Consider the following 20,483-nt stretch of genomic DNA (forward strand, 5'->3'; position numbering starts at 1 on the left):
TAGTGTTGTTCTTTGGGGCCATTACTAATTTAAACAAAAGCTTAAAATAAAATTTCAGAGACATCAGAGAACTAGTCTCTTAACAATGAGGTTCCAAATGGTTGTGATGGATAGAAGGGTGGTGAAAGTGGAGAATCACAATAATTGTACAGTCTTTGGAAGGAGTCAGAAGTAGGCTATTTCTAAGTATGGTGCTAACTTGAGAGCTCAGCACCAGTATTTTAAAAGGTGGGGAATCACTGATATGCTTGGTGACAAAGAAAATAGTATTCTAAGAATTGTAAGTCAAAAGGTGAGGGAGAAGAATTAGATTCTGAATGTCAAAGAGTTTTAGGAATAGTTTAACTGCCTTTTTTGCTTATATTTCGGTCTTATGTATGTATAAGGGTGTCACAATAAAACCCATGTCTGACTATTCAAAAGATTTTTCTTTCAATAAGAATAATTCTAAACAACATGGCAGCATTTTCATTCTTTTTTTTTTAAAGATTTTATTTATTTATTTTTAGAGAGGGAAGGGAGGGAGAAAGAGAGAGAGAGAAACATCAATGTGCGGTTGCTGGGGGTCATGGCCTCCAACCCAGGCATGTACCCTGACTGGGAATCGAACCTGCAACACTTTGGTTCGCAGCCCGCACTCAATCCACTGAGCTACGCCAGCCAGGAGCATTTTCATTCTTAGTGGCTCACAAAATAATGGCATATCCTCCAACTGATAGTGAACGTTAATGTACTCCTTTTTCATTTCAACACAATTCTTTTTGTTAGGTGGTTTTTCCTTTAAAATTCTCCATGTGCTGATAGAGAATGGCTTTAAAATAGTGGCCTTTAATTCAGTATTGAATTATTTTCTTTCCTACTTTGCCAGTTTACCTTGTTAGAGTCTATTTATGTGAATGAAGTTCACCCATATATAGCTTCTTATTGTAGAAAATACACTGAAAAATAGTTACTAAATTCTAATATATTAAACATGAAAGATGGACAATTGGCTAGTAAGATTGTTGAGCAGAGGACTTTTGCCAGATTATTAAATTCTGTACACTACAGTGTACAAGAAAAAACTACTAAGGGTAATTACAAAGAGTGAACAAAATATATTATAAATATGGTTAAATTTTAGTATACATTTTAAGGATAGTGATGCATATTATGCAATAATATCAGTGTCAAGTCTTTTTTATTACATTAAATAACAGAAATATGTGAAGCTAATTTTGAAGTTGTGTAAGGAATACAACGGCTACTTTGTTGTGGATTTGCTTTTATGATACACACTTGCAAACTATTTTGAAAGGAAATCTAAGTTGTCTCATAATTCAAAGGAAGTAGAAATGTGGAGTTTTCAAATTAATGTACTAATTATCAAAGAAAAAGAATTCAAATGTGTGAATCAAAATGGGTCCAAGACTTTTCTGTTTTAAGTCAGCATTGCTGTTCAGTTGAGAATATTAGTGGGTTTTTTAAAAAAAAAACTTTCAGTGATATTTTTAGTGATAAGTTGACCTTCTGAAACTAATACCAATGATTTTGAGATTTCAAATGTTTTTATATTTTTTATTTAAAAGTATCTCAGTGTGAGAAATCTCGTGGTTACATGCAAGATATTTGCTGCTTTTGACTTGATGTATTTCTGTTTAGACAATTTGACTGGTTATTAGTTTTTATTTAGTGCTCAAGAATCTCTAACAAAAAGCTGATGGGCATGAACATATATTGAATTCATTTTCCTCACATCTTCATGTATTTGTATAATCAGACTGTCTTAAATTCACCCAGGTAGAGGAGGCCCCAAATAACAACATGAAATATAGCTGCACTTCTTTTACAGTCGGATAGCTTTAGTAATCCTCATTTTCTTTATTTGTACTGATAGTTCAACAAGTAGAGCTTGTTTTACAAGGCAGTGTCAATCTATAGTGCCTCTGCTGTGCCTTGAGTTAAGCTCAGTTTTCGTAATTTGGTGTATTGCCCCTTCATGTCACACCTTATTCTTCCAGACTCTGTGGGATGGGAGACTTGCTGAGGTGGATCAGCCTCCATTTAAAAAATTTTAAATTAAAATAATTTGTGAAAGTTTTTATTTTGAAATACGCTCAGACAAAATAGTACATGCTCAGGTTATCAAAATACTACAAAGAATTCTTATGTACCCCTCTCCCCTCAGCTTCCCCAGATGTTAACTTCACATGTAACATGGCCATAATGATTGAAAACAGGATATTAACAGTGATATAATACTGTTAACTCTTCCAGACACCTAATTCAAATTTCATTAGTCATCTACTAACGTCCTTTTCTGGGTCAGGATCTGATGCAGAATCTTACTGTTTTCTCTCCTTAGTCTCCTTTGTTTTGGGACAGATAGTTCCTATCTTTTTGTCTGTCATGATCTCCACATATGGTCCACTCTTATGTGGGACTTCCCTCAGTTTGTCTGGTGTTTCTTTATGATCAAGTTCAGGTTATATGTTCCTGAATACTACAGCAGTGATGCTGTATCCTTAGTGCATCATATAACATGATGTGCAGTGTTTTTCCCAGCTTACTTGTTTAGGCATTTCTGTTATTCATATATGGTACTTCACTGCTAAGAATGCCAACTTGTTGTCTTTGTGCATCTAATTATATTCATTCTTTAAAATCTACCTTTTTTGTGGTTTTCTCTATTTGTTCCAGTTCATCTGCTTTCTCACTTCTCTGTAATCCTTTTGCCCTAATTCTCAGTAAAACTGAGATGCTTATGGCATGAAGGCTTAGGCTGTCATACGGTCGTGACCCTCAACCACTGTCAATCCCAGGAGACGTCTAGGGTTACTGTCCTTTGTGATATTGAGACAATATACCAGTCTATACTATCCACATATGCTCCCGATAATCACCATGAGTTAAATAGTATCAAAATTTCGCACTTAATTATTCTCATTTATTGAAAGTTATTTTTATCTTCTAATTAGATGGTAATATAACAACTATTAATATTATATTAATATAATATAACAACTATTATAATGACAACTATTATAATGATATATTATAGACAAATAAATGTAATATTATTAACAGTATGTATATATGATTTTTCTAATGTACAGTGTTTAATCTTTAAGTTATCAATAATTAAGGTGAAGAGGTAAGGGGAAGATTGAATACAGCTTTATTTTAGGAATAACTTAAAAGTAATTACAATAAGAAATTGCACTAAATTTTCTTGTATGTATACTTTTTAACATCGGCATTAAAAGTAATTGTTGATATAGAAGTAAAAATTATCAAAAATTATGATTAATAACCTCAAATCTGAAAGGATCATTCAGAAAAATGAAAACTGTAATACAGAGATGTAAGTTTTATACAGCAAATGGTAGTAGGAGTCAGAATAACTGTTCAGAATAACTGTTCCTAGAATGAAAACTTCCTTTTATAGTCTTAATGACTATATCATTGAATTTTATGCACAGATGCCACACGAGAGAAAATAATTAACTTTTATTTTCCCCCTTTTATGTTCAGTGGAACAGGTTCCTGTAGAACCGTACAACATCCCCCTGTCCCAGGCCGAGATCATACAGGAAGGGAGTGATGTTACTCTAGTTGCCTGGGGCACGCAGGTCAGTAACATTTATACCAACTGATAAGGTTGATGTGCTTGGAAGCTCTTACTTTTAATCCTGATACCATGAAGAATTAAAAATGATGCTTTCCTTATGTCAAGTTTATCTTGTTTGGTGCTTCATCTATATCTGGTACTAATATTTGATTGAAGGCCAGGTGCTTATTCAGTCATTAAAATATATATGCATATGGTGAAGCCATTAAAAATATACTGAGTTTACAAAAATGTATTCCTTAAAAATACTTTTTCTTTTGAAGAGTATTTTGCCTATCCACTACTTGTTGCACTTCACTTAGTATTTTCTTTTTCACCTCATCTGCTGCCTTCTCTCACGATTACTTTGCTGACCATGTGGACCCATCCAGTGGCCCAGATGCAGGAATCCCTGCCTTTCTCTCTTCCAGTAGACCTCACTACTGTCTACCTCCACTTTCCCTGTTGCTTGTCATCACATTGTTCTATCTCCAAGCATTTAAGCTCAGAACTCTTTCTGTGGCCATACTTTCTCTTATACTTCTTCATCACATTTTAAAGAAGTGCTAAGTTTTTCTTTTTTCTGTGTAAAGGAAATACTTGTTTACTTTAGAAAATTTAATATGAGTATAAAGAAGATAATGCAAATCATTTGTAATATCACAACCTTCATTTTTTTTCTCCACTTGATTTTTTGATTTGGAAAGCTACAGAATTTATGGTTTCTCATCTCTGGTAGGAAATCTTTTTATCCACATCCCTGTCACTCTCAGCATATATTCTTGCCTTTCTTTTTAATAATGAAGTTAGAGTGTATTAGATTGTTACTCCTGTGACTTATTTTCCCTTTACACCTATCACTTCTTTCAGTCCATTCCTGTTTTCCTTGTCTTCAAAGGAGTTGTGTCTGGTTGTCATAACTACCTCTCCAAAATTGTTTCAGATTATAGTCTATTTATTTTCTTCAGGACTGGGATACAGCAATTGGTCCCTCTCCTGCATATTCAGTTTCTTCTTTCCATGTCCCTTTTATTAAAAAGGTGTGTATCTCTTCACTATCTAAAAGTACAGTTTTCTACTCTACTTTTCTTTTAAATACCAGTGTATTTCCTTTTTTTTCCTTTTAATTCTAACCTTGAGCCATTTCTACCACCAACAGTTAATTCCTTAACTTCCTTATGGACTTGTATTTTACGAATTCTGTTCCCACTAATTCACTATGTCTGCTAACAGCATTAACCTTCAAAATGTTAAATCCAACTCTATCCCTGGTATATGACACTGGCTACTCTATGAAATCCTTTCTTCTTTAGCTTCTGGAATACACAGTCTTCTGACTTCCTTCCTCTTTCTTTTTCCCCCTCTTTTCTGTTGTTAGTGAATTCCTCTTCACCTTTTTCCCCTTAAATGTTGGTCATGTACAGGGTTCCACCATTTCTGCTCTTGACTGTTTCCTGTAAATGCTTTCTCTAGAAACCCCACCGACTCCTGTGACTTTACCTCGGTGCTGATATCCTTGGAATCAGTATCTCCAGCAATGACTGCTCTCAGTTTCTTTAAGAGCCTTTTTTCAGTTGTTTTCTAGATATCTACTTTTGATTATTTTGGTGGGTTATGGGATTCAATATGTCTAAAACAGATTTATGCTCTATAAAGATCAATTCCTCTGACTTTCAATACTCTGTTGTACAGTTCTACAATACTTCATCTGTATATTACATTGTATGTTCACCACCCCAAGTCAAGTCTCCTTTCATTACCCTTCGTCCCTTCTTTACCCTCCTCTACCTCCTCCTATTTTGTATATAATTTTATTAACCAATGTCACCCCAATAAATTCAATAAAAGATAAATTTAAAAATATACTACCTCTATGAATGATGCTAGAATTCAACTAATGTTTTAGGCCTGAATTTCTGTGGTTATTCTCTACATATTTTTCTCCTCATTTTAGGTTCACGTGATCCGAGAGGTGGCTTCCATGGCTCAAGAAAAGCTTGGAGTATCTTGTGAAGTCATTGATCTGCGGACTATACTACCCTGGGATGTGGATACAGTTTGCAAGGTATGAATATAATGTTGATAGATGTCATTAACTTAAAATCTTAGGCAAAGTTTGTTGGATATTTGTAAAGAATGGTTTTGAAATTTTGAGCTTTGTGAGGATTTTCAATTGATTTAAAATTTTAAACACATGTCAACATGTGTTATAAGGCTGTGGTAATTATAACATTATATTTGTATAAAGATAGACAAATAGACCATGAAAAAAATGTATGCTATATAATAAGCTAAATGCTTAAGGAAAGAAATCACTTAGCTTTTTTCCTCCCATAGTTCTCTAAGTTGAGAATATTACAAATGTATCTTTCCTTTGGCCAGCTTGGGCTGAATTGTATGAGTAATGGAGTAGTGCAAATGAACACAGGGGTGTCATCGGTGTTTTAAACTTATGATTCATTATGGTTTAATAAGCTAGGTTTAATATAGTCAAAAATGGTTTGGCTAAATTTTCTTTTGTTTCTTCTACAAAAGAAATGGAGATGGATTAATTAAAAAACAAACTCTTAGTCTTAATACTATGGATCACAGTTTGAATTTTATGTTGTGGGATTCTGGCAGCTCTGATTTATAGTTGTTTATCTAAGCTTCCTCTTGAACTTTGGCCTGATTAGATTGATCTTATTGCTACTATTAATATGATTCATATAATTCACTCTCAAGGATATAGTTTAGTTCTTATTTACTGGGCTGTCACCAAAATCATCTACTTCCATACTGGATTATAAGTAAGTTTAAGCTTTTTTCTTTTTCTTTTTTTTTTGTGATGGCTTTATCTGCTAAAGTTTAGATAACATTGCTTGTGTTATTTTGTTTTTTTTCTTGATTTATTCCTGTAGCAAGTGAGTCCTGAGACCTCGTGTTATTTTATATTTACAATTTTTAAGAAATTTGGCATTCTTGTAGCTTTTCGGCTATTTCTTAGGTTAATTTCATAAAATAATCTGCAGTTACTACTGCTATAAAAGTGTAGCATATAGTGTTTTTAGGTGAAGATTGTGATGCATGTAAAAGAACTTTATGCAGAAAAATAAAAATATTACTCATAGGGAATAAAGAAGATCCAAGCCAATTGAGGCACATACCATGTTAATGATTATAAGGCCAAGAATAGCCAAAGCAATTTTGAAGAATAAAGCTGGAGGACTTAATTATCAAGTATCAACATGTGTTATAAGGCTGTGGTAATTATAACATTATATTTGTATAAAGATAGACAAATAGACCAATGGAACAGAATAAAGAGTCCAGAAACAGACTTGGGTTGTCTGATTCAGGACAAAGGTGAAAACTGCATTCAGAGAGGAGGAGGTGGTCTTTTTAGTAAATGATGCTGGTTTAGCTGGGTAACATGAAAAATATCACACAAATGTCAACTCCAGTTAGAATTCCAGTTCTAATTGTCAAAGAAAAAAATGACGAAGCTCTTGGGTGGAGGCATAAGTGAATACTTCTGTGATCTTGTACAGGCAAAGATTTCTTAAAACAAAACAGAATACTAACATTTTTAAAAGGATGATAGAATTTAGTTTTATTAAAATTTTAAAAACTGATTCATCAAGAAGCCCCAATAAGAGAGTAAATAGACAACTCACAGATTTGGGGAAACCCATCAACATTATATTCAGTACTCTTACAATTAAAAGTAAAAAGCACATCCCAATAGAATTATGGGCAAAGTCTTGAAAAGGCACTTCACAAAGGAGGATACCTAAATGGTCAATGATAATAGTATGAAAAAAATGTTCAGTTTTTTTTTAGTCATCCGGATACTCAAATTAAAACTACAGTATGATATCACTAAAGACATCATTCTAGCTAAAATGAAAAATACTCAAATACCAAGTATTGCTGAGGATGTGGATCCCATCCATCTCCCATATGCTACTCTTGGTAATATAAATGGGTACAACCATTTAAAAATTGTTTGACATTATTTACCTGCATCCTATAACTCAGCAGTTCCACTCCTGTGTATATACCCAACAGAAATGTATGATACGAAAAGTAAGTTTGAGAATGTTTCTAGGAGCACTATTTCTGAGAGCGTCACACTATAAACTACCTGAATACGCATCACCCAGAGAATGGAAAACTAAGTAATTAGAATGTGGCTTGGCAATGAGAGTGAACCAACAATTTAATGTAACAATGTGTTTTCATCTCACAAACACATTGTGAGATGACTTTAAAAAGCCAGATTCAAATGAATACATAGTATATGATTCACTTTACCATATTTTGCCATGTATAATGCTTTCCTGTGTATAATGTGCACCCATGGTTTTTTGTGAGCATTATACATGGGATTATTAGGCCTACTATGCCCATGGTATGTAATCATTATACCCATGTATAATGCGCACTCTTATTTTTCTCTCAAAAATTTGGGCAAAAAAGTGCACATTATACATGGCTAATACAGTATATAAAGTTAAAAAATAGAGGAAACTAACCTGTGGTGTCAGGTGTCAGGTCAGTGATTAATACTAACATGGTCGTTAGTAGTTGAAAAGTATGTGAAGAAGGAGATGGATTGCTGGAAAGAGTTCCTTGTTCTGAGTGCTGGTTACATAGGTTCAGTTTTTGAACATTGAGCAGAATATTCATTTTGTGCTTTTGTGTGTGTATTGTTATACTTGAACAGAAAGTTAAAAAAAAGAAAAGAACCAAGGTCCTGTTGATTCATTTCCTTGGATTCTTGTTATAGTGTGCCTTTTTATAGGTTCTGGGAGAGCCTTTGTGTGCTCTGACCTGGAGGAGTTTCTTTTGTCATTCAGCTCTATCCACTCCCCTTGTTCCATTTTTCATAACCCAGCTCAGCTGTCACACTGATGCAAAATAGGATCTCATAAGTGGAGCTCATTCCAGAGTCTTCCTAGGAGTAAGAACGGTGGTTACAAGTTGTGGGCTTAAATGAGCTTTCCTGCTGAGACACAGACCACAATCAAAATGAGTTATCGAAGTGGTAGGGAGATTTAGGCTGTCTAGCTTGAAAAGATTTTGTTTTTTTTTCAGTGAGTAGAAATCTAGAAAAGCTGCCTGTGGCATATAAGAACTTGATTTTGACAGGGGAATGACAGGCTTTGAAGGAAACTCGGGATTTCAAGAATTATGTTGCCATCTAACTTAGAGTCAACTACATAAAACAGTGCAAAAAAAGGAAAAACGACAGTTTACAAGGTGATTTTCATATGTTTATAGAAAAAAATTGACAGTTTTTTTTCCATCCCCACCCAAGGACATGGGTATTGATTTTAGAGAGAGGGGAAGGGAGTTGGGGAGAGAGGGAGAGAAGCATCAGTGTGAGAAACACCGACCTTTGCCTCCAATCTTACAACCTAGGCACATGCCCTGACCTGGAATCAAATTTGCGACTTTTTGGTTTGTGGGATGATGCTCCAACTAACTGAGCTACACTAGCTAGGGCAATTTTGACATGCTTATACTTTAATTAAAGATTAAATTATGTTAATTATTGAAATAAATAAGACTGCCTTTACACCTTGGTGTCTTTTTGATTCCTCTCTTTCTCTCATGCTCTGCCTTCCTGCATTCAATTCTAAAACAGATCTTGCTGACTTTGCCTACAGTATGTCTGGAATCAGCCCACCTATACTGCTGTTACCTTTGATCCTGGTCCAGACTGCTAGCCTTTCTCACCGGGGTCTTGGCCAGAGCCTGTGAACCACTGTCTGTGCTTCTAACCTTTCTTTGCCATATGCAGAGTGGATCTTTGGAATGTGATTCACTTCATATCTCTTTTAGTCTTAAAAGGCTCACTGATTTCTCATTAAGGTCAGTAGGAAAGTCAAATTCCTACAGAGATTCACCCAACCTCACCATATTTGACACCCTTCAGGAAGTGCTCTTGGTTGACTCTGTTAGGTCACTACTCAAATGCCATTTTGTCATTAAGGCCTTCCCTGACCAGCTTATTTAATATTGAATCCCATTCCTCCTATGAAGAGCCACTTGTATTTCTTTTTCTCTGGAGAAAGTAACATGATCTAACTGAGTATGTTGTTTTATTATTTATATTGTTGCTCTTTCTTACCTATTAGAGGATAAGTTCCATGAGGGCAGGGATTTTCATCTGTTGGTGCACTACTGAATTCTCATTACCTGAAACAGTGCCTAGGATAGGCTTGGTGTTCGATAAATACTTGCTAAAAATTATTATGAATATCAGCAAGAGAAAAGTTTGATAATATGTTATAAAAACTTATGATATTGAAATGCTTGGATGCTTTTTATTATTCTTGGTGCTTATACAAAGGCTTAGAAAGTAACTCTAGTATGTTGTTGTATGAATAAATCCACTAATTCTAAGTTGAAACATGCAAAAGTCTTTTTAGTTTGACACTGTGTTTTTATTTTGTTAAGTTGTTCATTATTTATAATGGTATGTAAAAATTCATTTGAATTTCTCATTAGGGTAGGGTCAATTTATCTATTCTAAAAAGCAAAATGAAATTGACTACAGTAAACTTCAGCTCTCTATAATTTTTGAGAAATGAGTTCCTAGGATAATTCCATTTTCTGCATAGATGAGACTTACTATTTTGTATATAGGTTTAAATACTTTTTAACCTTCTGGGTGCCAATATTCCCAGAACCTTTTGTGTATAATTTTATCTTTTAAAAATAATCCAAATGAATATGGATTGTTATACTGTATTAAGACATACATCTTTTGAGGTATAGAGCTTTTTACTTCATTGGTACATTTCTGTGCATAATTTTTGTGGTTTTAAGCCTTTTAAAATTTAAATGTTACCTTACATTTTGCTGTCAATTACTGCTAGCTGTTCATGGAATCCAGATGACCTCATTTTATAACTGAGACTTGTACATTGACCAAGGAGGGCCTGCAGTGTTTTCTTATGAATCCAGAACAAATCCTTTACCCTTCAAACCTTATGACAACAATTTTGGCTTTTCAGAACCTTTCTCTTGTCATTTTCTTCTCTGCAGGGCTGGTGAGTTGTTGTCATGGAGTTTAGAACTGAAAAGGGTCAGCCTAGGCCTGTTCCCTTTGACCTTCTTGCTGTTCCCTTTGACCTTGCTCTTCCCAGGAGTGACCTGTGACTTTTTTATCCATAGCAGTTATTACGTGGCGCTTCTGATCATCAGGATCTTTATCTGTTACAGCGCACTGGGTACAAGATATTGTCTCAAAATCTCTTCCCTGCAAGTAATCTACATTTTTTGAGGTACTTGGGAGGCAGTTTATTTTTTAAAAAACTAACAAATCTAGGGAATGACATAGAAAGGATCTTCTCTCTACTTCCTCCACTTCTCTCTCCACCTTGTCTTCTTGCTTCCCCTCTCCTTCCTCTTTTAAACTTAAGTTACATAGCAAAAGATGTTGTGCTCATAGATGCAAGTGGTTGAGCTTTGGCTGCATGTTAAGGTATCTATTGTTACAGAGTATTTGGGAGGTAGGCTATCATTGGAGCCGGGAAAGGCCTCAGCAGTAGGACAGTGTGGAACAAGGTTGAGTATTTCATCCCTGGCATGAGGGAGTGACGGTGGTTGGGACTGAGGGGTCAGTGTTTCTAGGTTTAATATCCTTCTACCCTTGTATCCCAGTTGTTTCCATTCTTGCTTCTAAAGACTTTATTGGGGCCTTGGATAAGGTAAGGCAGTTTCTAAGGCTGGCAGGGTTGGGTGGGTGTTGGGTGGGTGTTGGGTGGTTCTGGAAGCAGGAGAGGTCGTACAATAACTAAGGAAAGGGATATTGTAGGAGTGGAACTGGAAAGGAGTTACACCTCAGTCATCTGAATGTGGGTAATCATTTATATATAAAGAACCAAGTTTGCTTAGTCTTGGATTTGAAAATGGTGTTAGTGTTAAATGTTTATGAATAGTGCAAACATGTTTAGAAGACCCGTAATACCACTGACGATAAACATAAAAACCCATGTGTTGTATTTTATGCCTTTAGTTTGTAGTCTGTAAGCTTGTTTTAATTTTCATAGGGTATTTGTTTAGACTACCATAGATTTCATTTTCTATTAAGATTGCTAACACTAGCAAGGTAATGTTAGGGTCTGTATTTTTTTTAATCCTCACCTGAAGATATGTTTATTGATTTTTGAGAGAGAGGAAGGGAGAGAGAGAAAGAGAGAAACACCGATTGTCTGACACATAACCTAGGTATGTGCCCTGATTGGGGGTCGAACATGCAACCTTTCGGTGCACAGGATGACACTCCAACCAACTAAACCACCTGGCCAGGACTAGGGTCTTTATTTTATTAAGTGTCTCTAAATCGGTTTTATGGGGAAATTGTAGAAGTTACCTTTAGAGAACCCATAATGGTTTAATACTACCAGGTATATACATTACTGAGTTGATTTCTTGGACTTACTTAAATAATTCAGTCATATATAATAGTAGCTATTTTGCCTGAGGCTTTTAATTGGTGAGGGAGAGGGGAGAGAATGGGTAAATGAATATGAACAAGAGCTTTACCAGAGGGTGGGGGTTGATGGTAGGAAGGGAAGCTAGTAACTACCAATAACCACTAGAGGCCTCTCTTAAGCCAAGTTTCATGGTTAATATCACCAGGATTTTATAGTGGGGTCTGGCTGTGTCATTTTAAATTAAGCGTATTTTATGCTATAGTTCTGAATAGGTAGCATGGAAATACTTTTATTCTGTGGCATGTATTTTAATGTAACCCAAATGTTTTCTTTAAAATATATATCAGAACAAATGATTATTTTTGGACTGAAAACAAATGAGAAATCTCTGCTTTGTGTTCTTCTCCTTCTGTAAATAATCTTTTAGTAAAAATGTAATCCAGGAATATGGACAGATGAAAATTATCTCTTTGACAATACAAGGATATTTAGTTTTAAAATCATTACTGGTTTGACATGTGTTAAATCACTGAGAGTAGTTTATATTTTTCTAGTGGTAAACAATAAGGTATTTTTAATTGTATGTTAAAAATTGTGTATTTCATTCGTAATTATAATAAGCTTCTAATATCCAAAATCTGTTAAATAAATGAGTCAAAATTCTTTTTAGACTTAATATTATCTGGGTAAAATGAATTTTTTTCTTTGGAGAGTGAAAATAAGTGTTATTTTCAGTTGGGATCCTTCTGGATGCAGGTGTACTTTGCAGAGACAGCAGGAATGATGGGCAAGTTTGTCCCGTCTGATAAGAGTTTTCTGTTCTAAACTAGGAAAGCTGACAGGCACTAGCTCCCCCCTTTGCCAAGTCATTGCTCGCATAGGGTTTTGTTTTTCATGACCACAACTAGTTGGTTAGTTGTACTAACTGGAACAAGTTTTAGATTCTTGGTTGCTGTATTTGGGATGTGACTACAACATTTATTGTCCTGCGTGGTGACCCTTAGCCAATTCTCTGAATTCCATGAGGGCAGGAAGCTTTGTATATTTTTATTGCTGTGTCCTTGAAGATGTCGAATATGTAGAAGAACTCATAAATATTTGTTGAATGATCTTATTGAATTTCAAGAATAATATGTAATAATAATTTGGTTTTTCAGTGAAAGAAATTAAAGGAGAAACTGCCCATTCCTGTAGGAAAAAAAAATACACTGAGCTGAGTGTGTCAGTCCTGCCACTTGATATATTTTTAGGTACGTTTTAAAGAAGGTTCAAGTAATGGGTTCTAATCAAATTTTGTGTAGTATGTTTTATATAACAAAGCATAGCTTAGTGTCTGGTAAATAGTAAATAAAAACATGTATAAGGACATGTTTTACACATGTCTCCTTTAGAATTCACAGCTGTTCTTTTAATTAGGCATCCGTGTCGTTATTTGTAGGTGAGAAAACTGAGGTTTGGAGAAGGTAGAGGAGCTTGCTCCAGGAAACACAGCTCACAGAGCTGCTTTCACCGCGATCACTGGACTTCAGAACCTTTGCTTTTTTATTTTATTGCTTTTGTTGAGAAGCATGCAGCTTCTCAGGCAGAGTTTGAGCACAATTTGTGAAGAATTTTCAGATGTCATTTAATAAACTGTCATTTGTAATGTGATTTGAATGTAACTTGAAAGTGTAAAAGATATTGGCAATAGACATGTATTTATGGGGAGGGTTAGTACCTTTTCATTCATGTCCATTTTTTGTACGGCTTTTTGTCACGACTGTGTGTTCTGGTTTAGTCCTTTCAGTTGCCTTGTAGGCTAAGAATTATTACTCCCATTTTAGAAATGAGAAAACTAAGTCTCAGAAAGATTAGTAACTTCCCTAAGTCTCTTAGCTAATAAGTGGCAGAACTGCAGTTCAGTCTCGGGTCTTAAATTTTTGAACCCTGGTATTTTCATGGTACAATAGGGCCTCATGTTAGAATAGTTGCTTTACAGTTAACTAACTTCATGCTTCAATAATTATCATGAGTTTTACAAATGATATGCTTCTAAATTTGAGCTTGCAACATATTTTATTAACATTTCAGAAATTTTCTTTCACATTTGCCCACCTATATAACACTTAAAAAATATATAATATTCCTAAATAGTATATACATTTTGTAAATCATACTGCCATATTTTATTTCATTTGGATTTTTTTTTCCTTCTACATGGAACTGGAGAAAGCAAGATTAAATTATATAATTGTTTTTCTGTTTCTAATCCTTTTTGATGTACCCCCTTATACACTTAAATTATTTGAGTTTCACTCAATATTTTAATTTTGTTCAAACTATTTTCTTTTGCTATTAGGAACAGCAGTGAGAAGAAATAAATTACCTCATTTCATAGTGAAAAAAGATCACAGGTACATTGTGCTCTTAATTTAACATTTTAAGTGTAAAGTAAGAAATCTAAATTTGTTGACTTTGTTTCTCACTTTGATGGTCATTTAACTTACTTTCCTATTAAACTGGTACTTAACACTTATAAAATTGTAGCATTTATGCTATAATCCGTAATATTTTCTTGCCTTTTATAACAGTGGTTTTATAGTATCTAGCTATTATAATTTCACTTAAAAATTTATGGAAACTGTGGTCTACAAAGGTTTTTTAAAAATGAAATTAGGAAGTATGTCATTTTACTTCTCTAATTTGTTTATTCCAAAATTTCAGCCATTCTTATTATTACAGATAACCAGTCCTTCCAAACACATACACTCCCTGTCATTTCTGTTGCTTTTTCTTCCATGAATTTGATTTTCTCTCTACTTGTTTATCTTTTCTTTTACATGTTTAATTAAGCTATATAGTTTCTTACATAGTTCTACATCTTGTTTATTTTTCAATATTTTATGTATTTTTGGTGATATTGGGAGTGGCGTCATTATTGTTATAATGACCCCCCCCCCCCACTGCCCTACCAATCCTTTTTTTTCTATGTGTGGCAGTAGAAGAGATTTTAAACATTAGAGTAATACACTAAGATGTCAACAATATATATAGTTTAGCAGAGTTTATAATGCAAAAGAACCATTTTTCATCTCTACCCCTAGTCTCAGTCCCTAAACACTGCCACTTTTAACCATTTCTCTACTTTGTTCTTCTGATGGCTCTTTCCACACCTCTAAGTCAAAACTTGGTACAGGTGTTTTGGCTATTGTACAATTTCTGCATAGTCCTGGATACTACATAAATACTCACTAAAACTAACAGGATTTGTGGATTTATGGAAAAAATAGGTTGGGCAGACTGTTTCAAACCTGTACAACTTTATAAGGGTTTGCAATTAGAGTCAGGAAGGATTCAACCTGCTTGAGTTATGTGGTTAAGGGCAAAATGCATAAAAGTTGGGAGAACCATGTAATAAACATTTCTAAAATGGAGCAGATGGGCCAGCCTGGGCCAAAAGGAATAGTGTGTGGCACTGAATTTCTCTGAGGCTCTCAGCCCTGCAGTTATGTCTTGCCTTTTACTGTTTCTTAGTGACAGAGCATTAATGCACTGGGGCAAATCGCACATATACCAACATGACTTGGTCAGTTGCTGCTGCCTCTGGCTTTAAAACACATATCACAAAAAATGGACTCCCCTTGCCCAGTCCATTCACTTATGTGATTCAGTGCTGAATTAGGTTTGACAAAGCCTAGGTCACATTTTTATTTTAGTCATTATAGAGACTAGAAAACATAGTTTTTTACATTCTACCTTGAGAAAGTGGGATTAATAATTAGGAAGCAATCAAAAGGTGGAGACTGTATTAAAAAGCTTGGGGTTATTTGGGAATAAGAGGACATACATGCACATACGTGATAAATGTGTATCAGTGTGCATATACATTTATCAGATATAAATAGTATTTATTCCCACTTTGACAATGAAGTTTCAGTGTGCTTGTATAACCTGTTAGCTTCACCTCGTCACTCATTTTCCCAATTTTGAGTTATTTTATTTTCTCTGCGACTGTCTTTTGATTTTCAGTTATTCAGATCTCTATTATCTTGCTCTATTAACTTTTCTGTGTGTCTAAACTTTTCACTGTGTATGAAGGTGACGTTAATGCCTTCTGCTCCTATGTTCACTCCCTTTTTTTCCCCTTCCTATTCCCATTTTCTATGGTATTTATTTTCAGAATGCCAAGACTGATTTCATATAATGTTGTTCTATAACCACAATTAAATCCTATAGCCTTTTGTCATTAATGGATTCTAAAAGTTGAAAACCAGTAACACTCTTTTTTAAAAGTATTTTATTTATTTACTTTTAGAGAGAGGGGAAAGGAGAGAGAAATAGAAGGAAAGAAACATCAGTGTGTGATTGCCTCTCACACGTACCCAACTGGGGACCTGGCCTGCAACCCAGGCCTGTGCCCTGAGTGGGAATGGAACCAGCGACTCTTTGGTTCACAGGCAGGCACTCAATCCACTGAGGCACCTCAGCCAGGGCAACAGTTTTGATATTATGATAAAATAAATATTTTTCACCACTGAGATGACCAGGGGGTAAGATTTTATTTATTTTTTACTTCAGCCAAGTGTCTCTGCCCATAGGCCCCTTAGAGGAGATCTTCTTGGCATCCAGATTAAATGGTTTGCCTTTCCTTACAGTGGATCAATTTCATAAAATCTTGCCACATTTTAGATGCTTCATATTTGGGCCATGGCATTCTTTTAGATGCTTTTGGATTTTTTAGAGTTTCTAGTAACCTTTTCTCTTAGAAAAAAGCGTAACAGTCTTTAGCATATCTTTAAGCTTAGTACTGTTACCGGGAATCCACTTTTCTTTTTGTGCCTCCAGGAGCCCTCTGACTTCCTGTTCCACTTTTGACTGCCAGTCTCTAAATCTGCTGCACCACAGTCTTCAAGGATGTTTCTCTGTTTCTTAAAGACATTTTCTGGGTCCTATGACTGTCTCTTTTATGGTTTTCTCCCTTATTTCAATGAAGGATGTACATAACTTCTTTAAGCGAAAGGTGTATAGATGAGGGAGGCTCACAACACTTGTATTTGGAAAATAGTGTATTTATTTTTCACTTACACTTGATTGAAATTTGGCTAGATATGGAATTCTAGGTTCACAGCAACTTTCACTTAGGACTTAGAAGATATAATGCTTCATTATTTACATGTGTTATGTTGGGATACAAACATTTGATATCACTGTGATTCTCATTCTTTTGTAAGTGATCTCTGCTTTTCTGGAAACTTTTATGATTCTTTTGGTCCTTTTATGCTGCAGTGCCATAGGTATGAGTCTAAATGCAAGTCTGTTTTACTCTTGCTTGTGTCTATGACTTTGCTCTGGGAACTTATTAGTGAATTAAATATATAGTAATTCTATACTTTCTCTTTGGATATTATTTCAAAAACTCATGCTAGTTGGATAATAGACCTTCTAGGTCGATTCTCTGTGTTTCACATCTGTTTTTGGTGCTAGTTGTTGTCAGTTGCATTCTTGCAATATTTGGGACCTTTACTTTATAATTTAATTCTTGTTTTGAATATTATACTTTCATCAATCAAAATTTTTTTCTTATGCTCAGTTCTTTTTGTAGCATGCTGTTTTTTTAATGCTGTGTCTTCTTCAATTGTCCTGAATATACTAATATGATATAAATTATATTATAAAATAAAACAGTAATTTTAAAAAGTTTTATAAATTATCTTGTTCCTTCAGTAGTTTGTTTCTTTTGTAATACTTTTCGTTGATTATTCTGGATTGCTGACTGGTGCAGTTTTTCCGTAAAGTTTCCTTCCACAGTAGGCATCTCCTCGATGGGAAAATTGAGTGGATCTGTGCACAAAGGTGAGACTTTGCTTTTTGATGAGTGAATGAGAGATCTATCCTTAGGCGGGTGGGGCTGCCTCTAGATGTGCAGATGAACTAGGCTCCCCTCTTTGATATCAATTCTCACAGTATAGGCCTATCTTTGCAGGCAATTTGAATGGTTTTATCAGCAACTAGCTCCTTTGCTTGATTGTCTCTGAGGTCAGGGTTAGATAGATATGTTTCATTGGCAAAAATGGGGCAATTAGGACAGCTGCTTTATTTAATTTCCCTGTTTTCATTCCCAATCCTTTTACCCATTTCCCACACCTGCTGATCTGGGGTCTCTGGAGAGATTAGCTTCCTCTTCCCCTGTGCATCAGATTTGTTTCCTCGTCCCCCTATGCACACCCCTCCCATCCTTAGTGCCTGGGCTTTAGCTTCCTTTGCTCTGTCTGCATTTTTATTACACATCCATACGAGACTTGTCTTAGTCTCCATTGTGTAATGCTCACTACCTTTCCCCGGTTTTGTTGTTTTGGCTGTTTTTTCCTTTTCTATTATTCATTTCCTGTCTTGGGAAAACAGGGAGGCAAAAGCGTATATGTTTAGTGCATCATCTTGAGTTGGAAATCTTCTCTATTACATATTTTAATCTTTTAACATGAAGCATTTGTATGTTTCCATCTGTATATTGTCATTTCACCAGAATTGTATTTATTTCAATAGTTTCTTAGTTGATGTTCTCAGATTTCTAGGTTGGTAATCTTATTATGCATATAAGACTAATTTTGTCTCTTTTATTCTATGTATTGTTTTTTCATATGGCGAAAACCACTGAACAATGTTAAATGACAGTGATGGCAATAGACATTGAATGTGATATTTCTTAAACCCAATCTTGAACTGACTGGATTGTTAAGTAGAAAGTATATTATATGGATTTCTGGATTATTGAGAAAGATATCAGAAATTTCCAGCACAAGTATAATTTTTGAGTGAATGGATTTGGCTTTTACAGCCTGAATATCTGTTATATTTCTTATGCCAATAACCACAATTCAGAATTGGGGATAGGAAAGAAGGAAAAATTAGCTTTGTAAAATAATAAATCCTCTCAAGAGAGTTTATCAAATTTTAGATGACAATGTTGGTAAATCATTATTGGGCATCAAAATTAATGTTACTTTATGAAAGTAAATCAAGAAAAAGAAGTCACTTAACTGATGGTTAATGGCTCTTCTACCCCAGAGCCAGTAAAATACCTAGTAAAACAGCCATCATGGGAGAGGTACCTGCACGTGATGAGTAAAGCCCACCTGACTGACAGCTAAGGAACAGGTCATTGCAGGAACAAAAAGATCTGGTTATTGGTTTCACATAGAAGAAGTTAAATTCTTGATTTATTTTTATTTTTTAAAGGTACTTTAAGAATTACCTTGTAGCTATTAAAACAGATTCATGATGTGGAACTCTTGAGTATAGTATTTGGAAATGCTTTGTGGAAGTTGCAGGGAAGTGATTTTATGTCACACTACAAAGGTTGTGTATCAGTTTTACCTATAAAGGGACTTTAAATCAGTTGGAACTATCACAAAGTGGAATAAGTTGCCTCTTGTGTCCTGAGACCCTTATTAACAGGAGAAACTTAATTATCTGGCAGAGATGCTAAGAGGATTGGGGAGGAGAGCCTATACAGTCTCTTCTACATCAAAGAGTGTGTGAAAGTTGGAATGTAATAAGTAGTATGTCTCTAAATTAAGTAATGTAATAAAATAATATGGATATTATAAGAAGTTATTAATTTACCATATATATATATTTTTCTTTTATTGATTCTAGAGAGAGGAGAAGGGAGGGAGAAAGAGAGGAAGACAAACATGGACAAAACCAAGGGGACATGGGAGAAGGGGAGGGAGGTAGCGATGGCTGGGGTGGTGGGGAGTGGTGGTGGGGGAAATGGAGATAACTATACTTGAACAATAAAAAATAAAAATTAAAATTAAATTAAATAAAGAATATTTAAAAACATCACAGTAGTTGATGATCATTTAATATAGAAACAAGATGGACATCTACCTTGATCCTGTAGTATTATAATTGATGCTCCAAATTCTATCTGTCATCATGAATAGATTAATTTTCATTTTATATACTGGGTTTGAAAGACAGTATTATTGCTTAAAGGTATGAGGGGTTGAACTCTCAAATATGTTGAATAACTCAGCCCCTACAGTGCTAAATAAATGAGTTCTCACTGAGTTTCCTTCTAAAAGCTGCAGGGTACTGGTGCTTTGCTTCTAATCATTAATTTCCCTTTAGTTATATTCACATTACTAATAATGTTATGAAGCATTTTTAGGTTAGAGCATTTTTTTCTATTTCTGATTTCTCATGTCACATCTGGAAACAAATAAAATGACCCTTTTTTCTTGGCTTTTATAGTTCTTTTAATTATGGAGCCGATACTATTTTGTTTTAACTCCCTCTGACGATTTCCAAACTTTAACTGGATTGGTGGGGAGGAAAAAAGGGAAGAGATTAATCTTCCATTTTTGTAGATTGAGGCATAACAGATACCATATGTAGTAACAGTACTAGAAGTGCCTGTGCTGGGGCTCAGAACCATAAATCTTGGTGTGAATCACTTGAGACATATTTCTTATGTC

General features: G+C 34.7%; 1 protein-coding gene across 4 annotated transcripts in view; it reads left to right on the forward strand.

Annotated features, from left to right (window-relative positions):
- BCKDHB (branched chain keto acid dehydrogenase E1 subunit beta) overlaps positions 1 to 20,483 on the forward strand; it is a 187,666-nt gene that overhangs the window by 70,378 nt on the left and 96,805 nt on the right. For 3 of the 4 annotated variants that reach the window (XM_036024390.1, XM_028509091.2, XM_036024388.1), the window contains exons 7-8: positions 3,514 to 3,611; positions 5,544 to 5,654. In XM_036024390.1, coding sequence (XP_035880283.1) covers positions 3,514 to 3,611; positions 5,544 to 5,654 — 209 coding nt within the window. Of the gene's footprint in view, positions 1 to 3,513; positions 3,612 to 5,543; positions 5,655 to 14,359; positions 14,537 to 20,483 lie in introns of those variants that run through there. The other variant, XM_036024389.1, reaches the window with a different exon arrangement.

The sequence above is a fragment of the Phyllostomus discolor genome, chromosome 4 (assembly GCF_004126475.2).
Source record: "Phyllostomus discolor isolate MPI-MPIP mPhyDis1 chromosome 4, mPhyDis1.pri.v3, whole genome shotgun sequence".
Classification (NCBI taxonomy): domain Eukaryota; kingdom Metazoa; phylum Chordata; class Mammalia; order Chiroptera; family Phyllostomidae; genus Phyllostomus; species Phyllostomus discolor.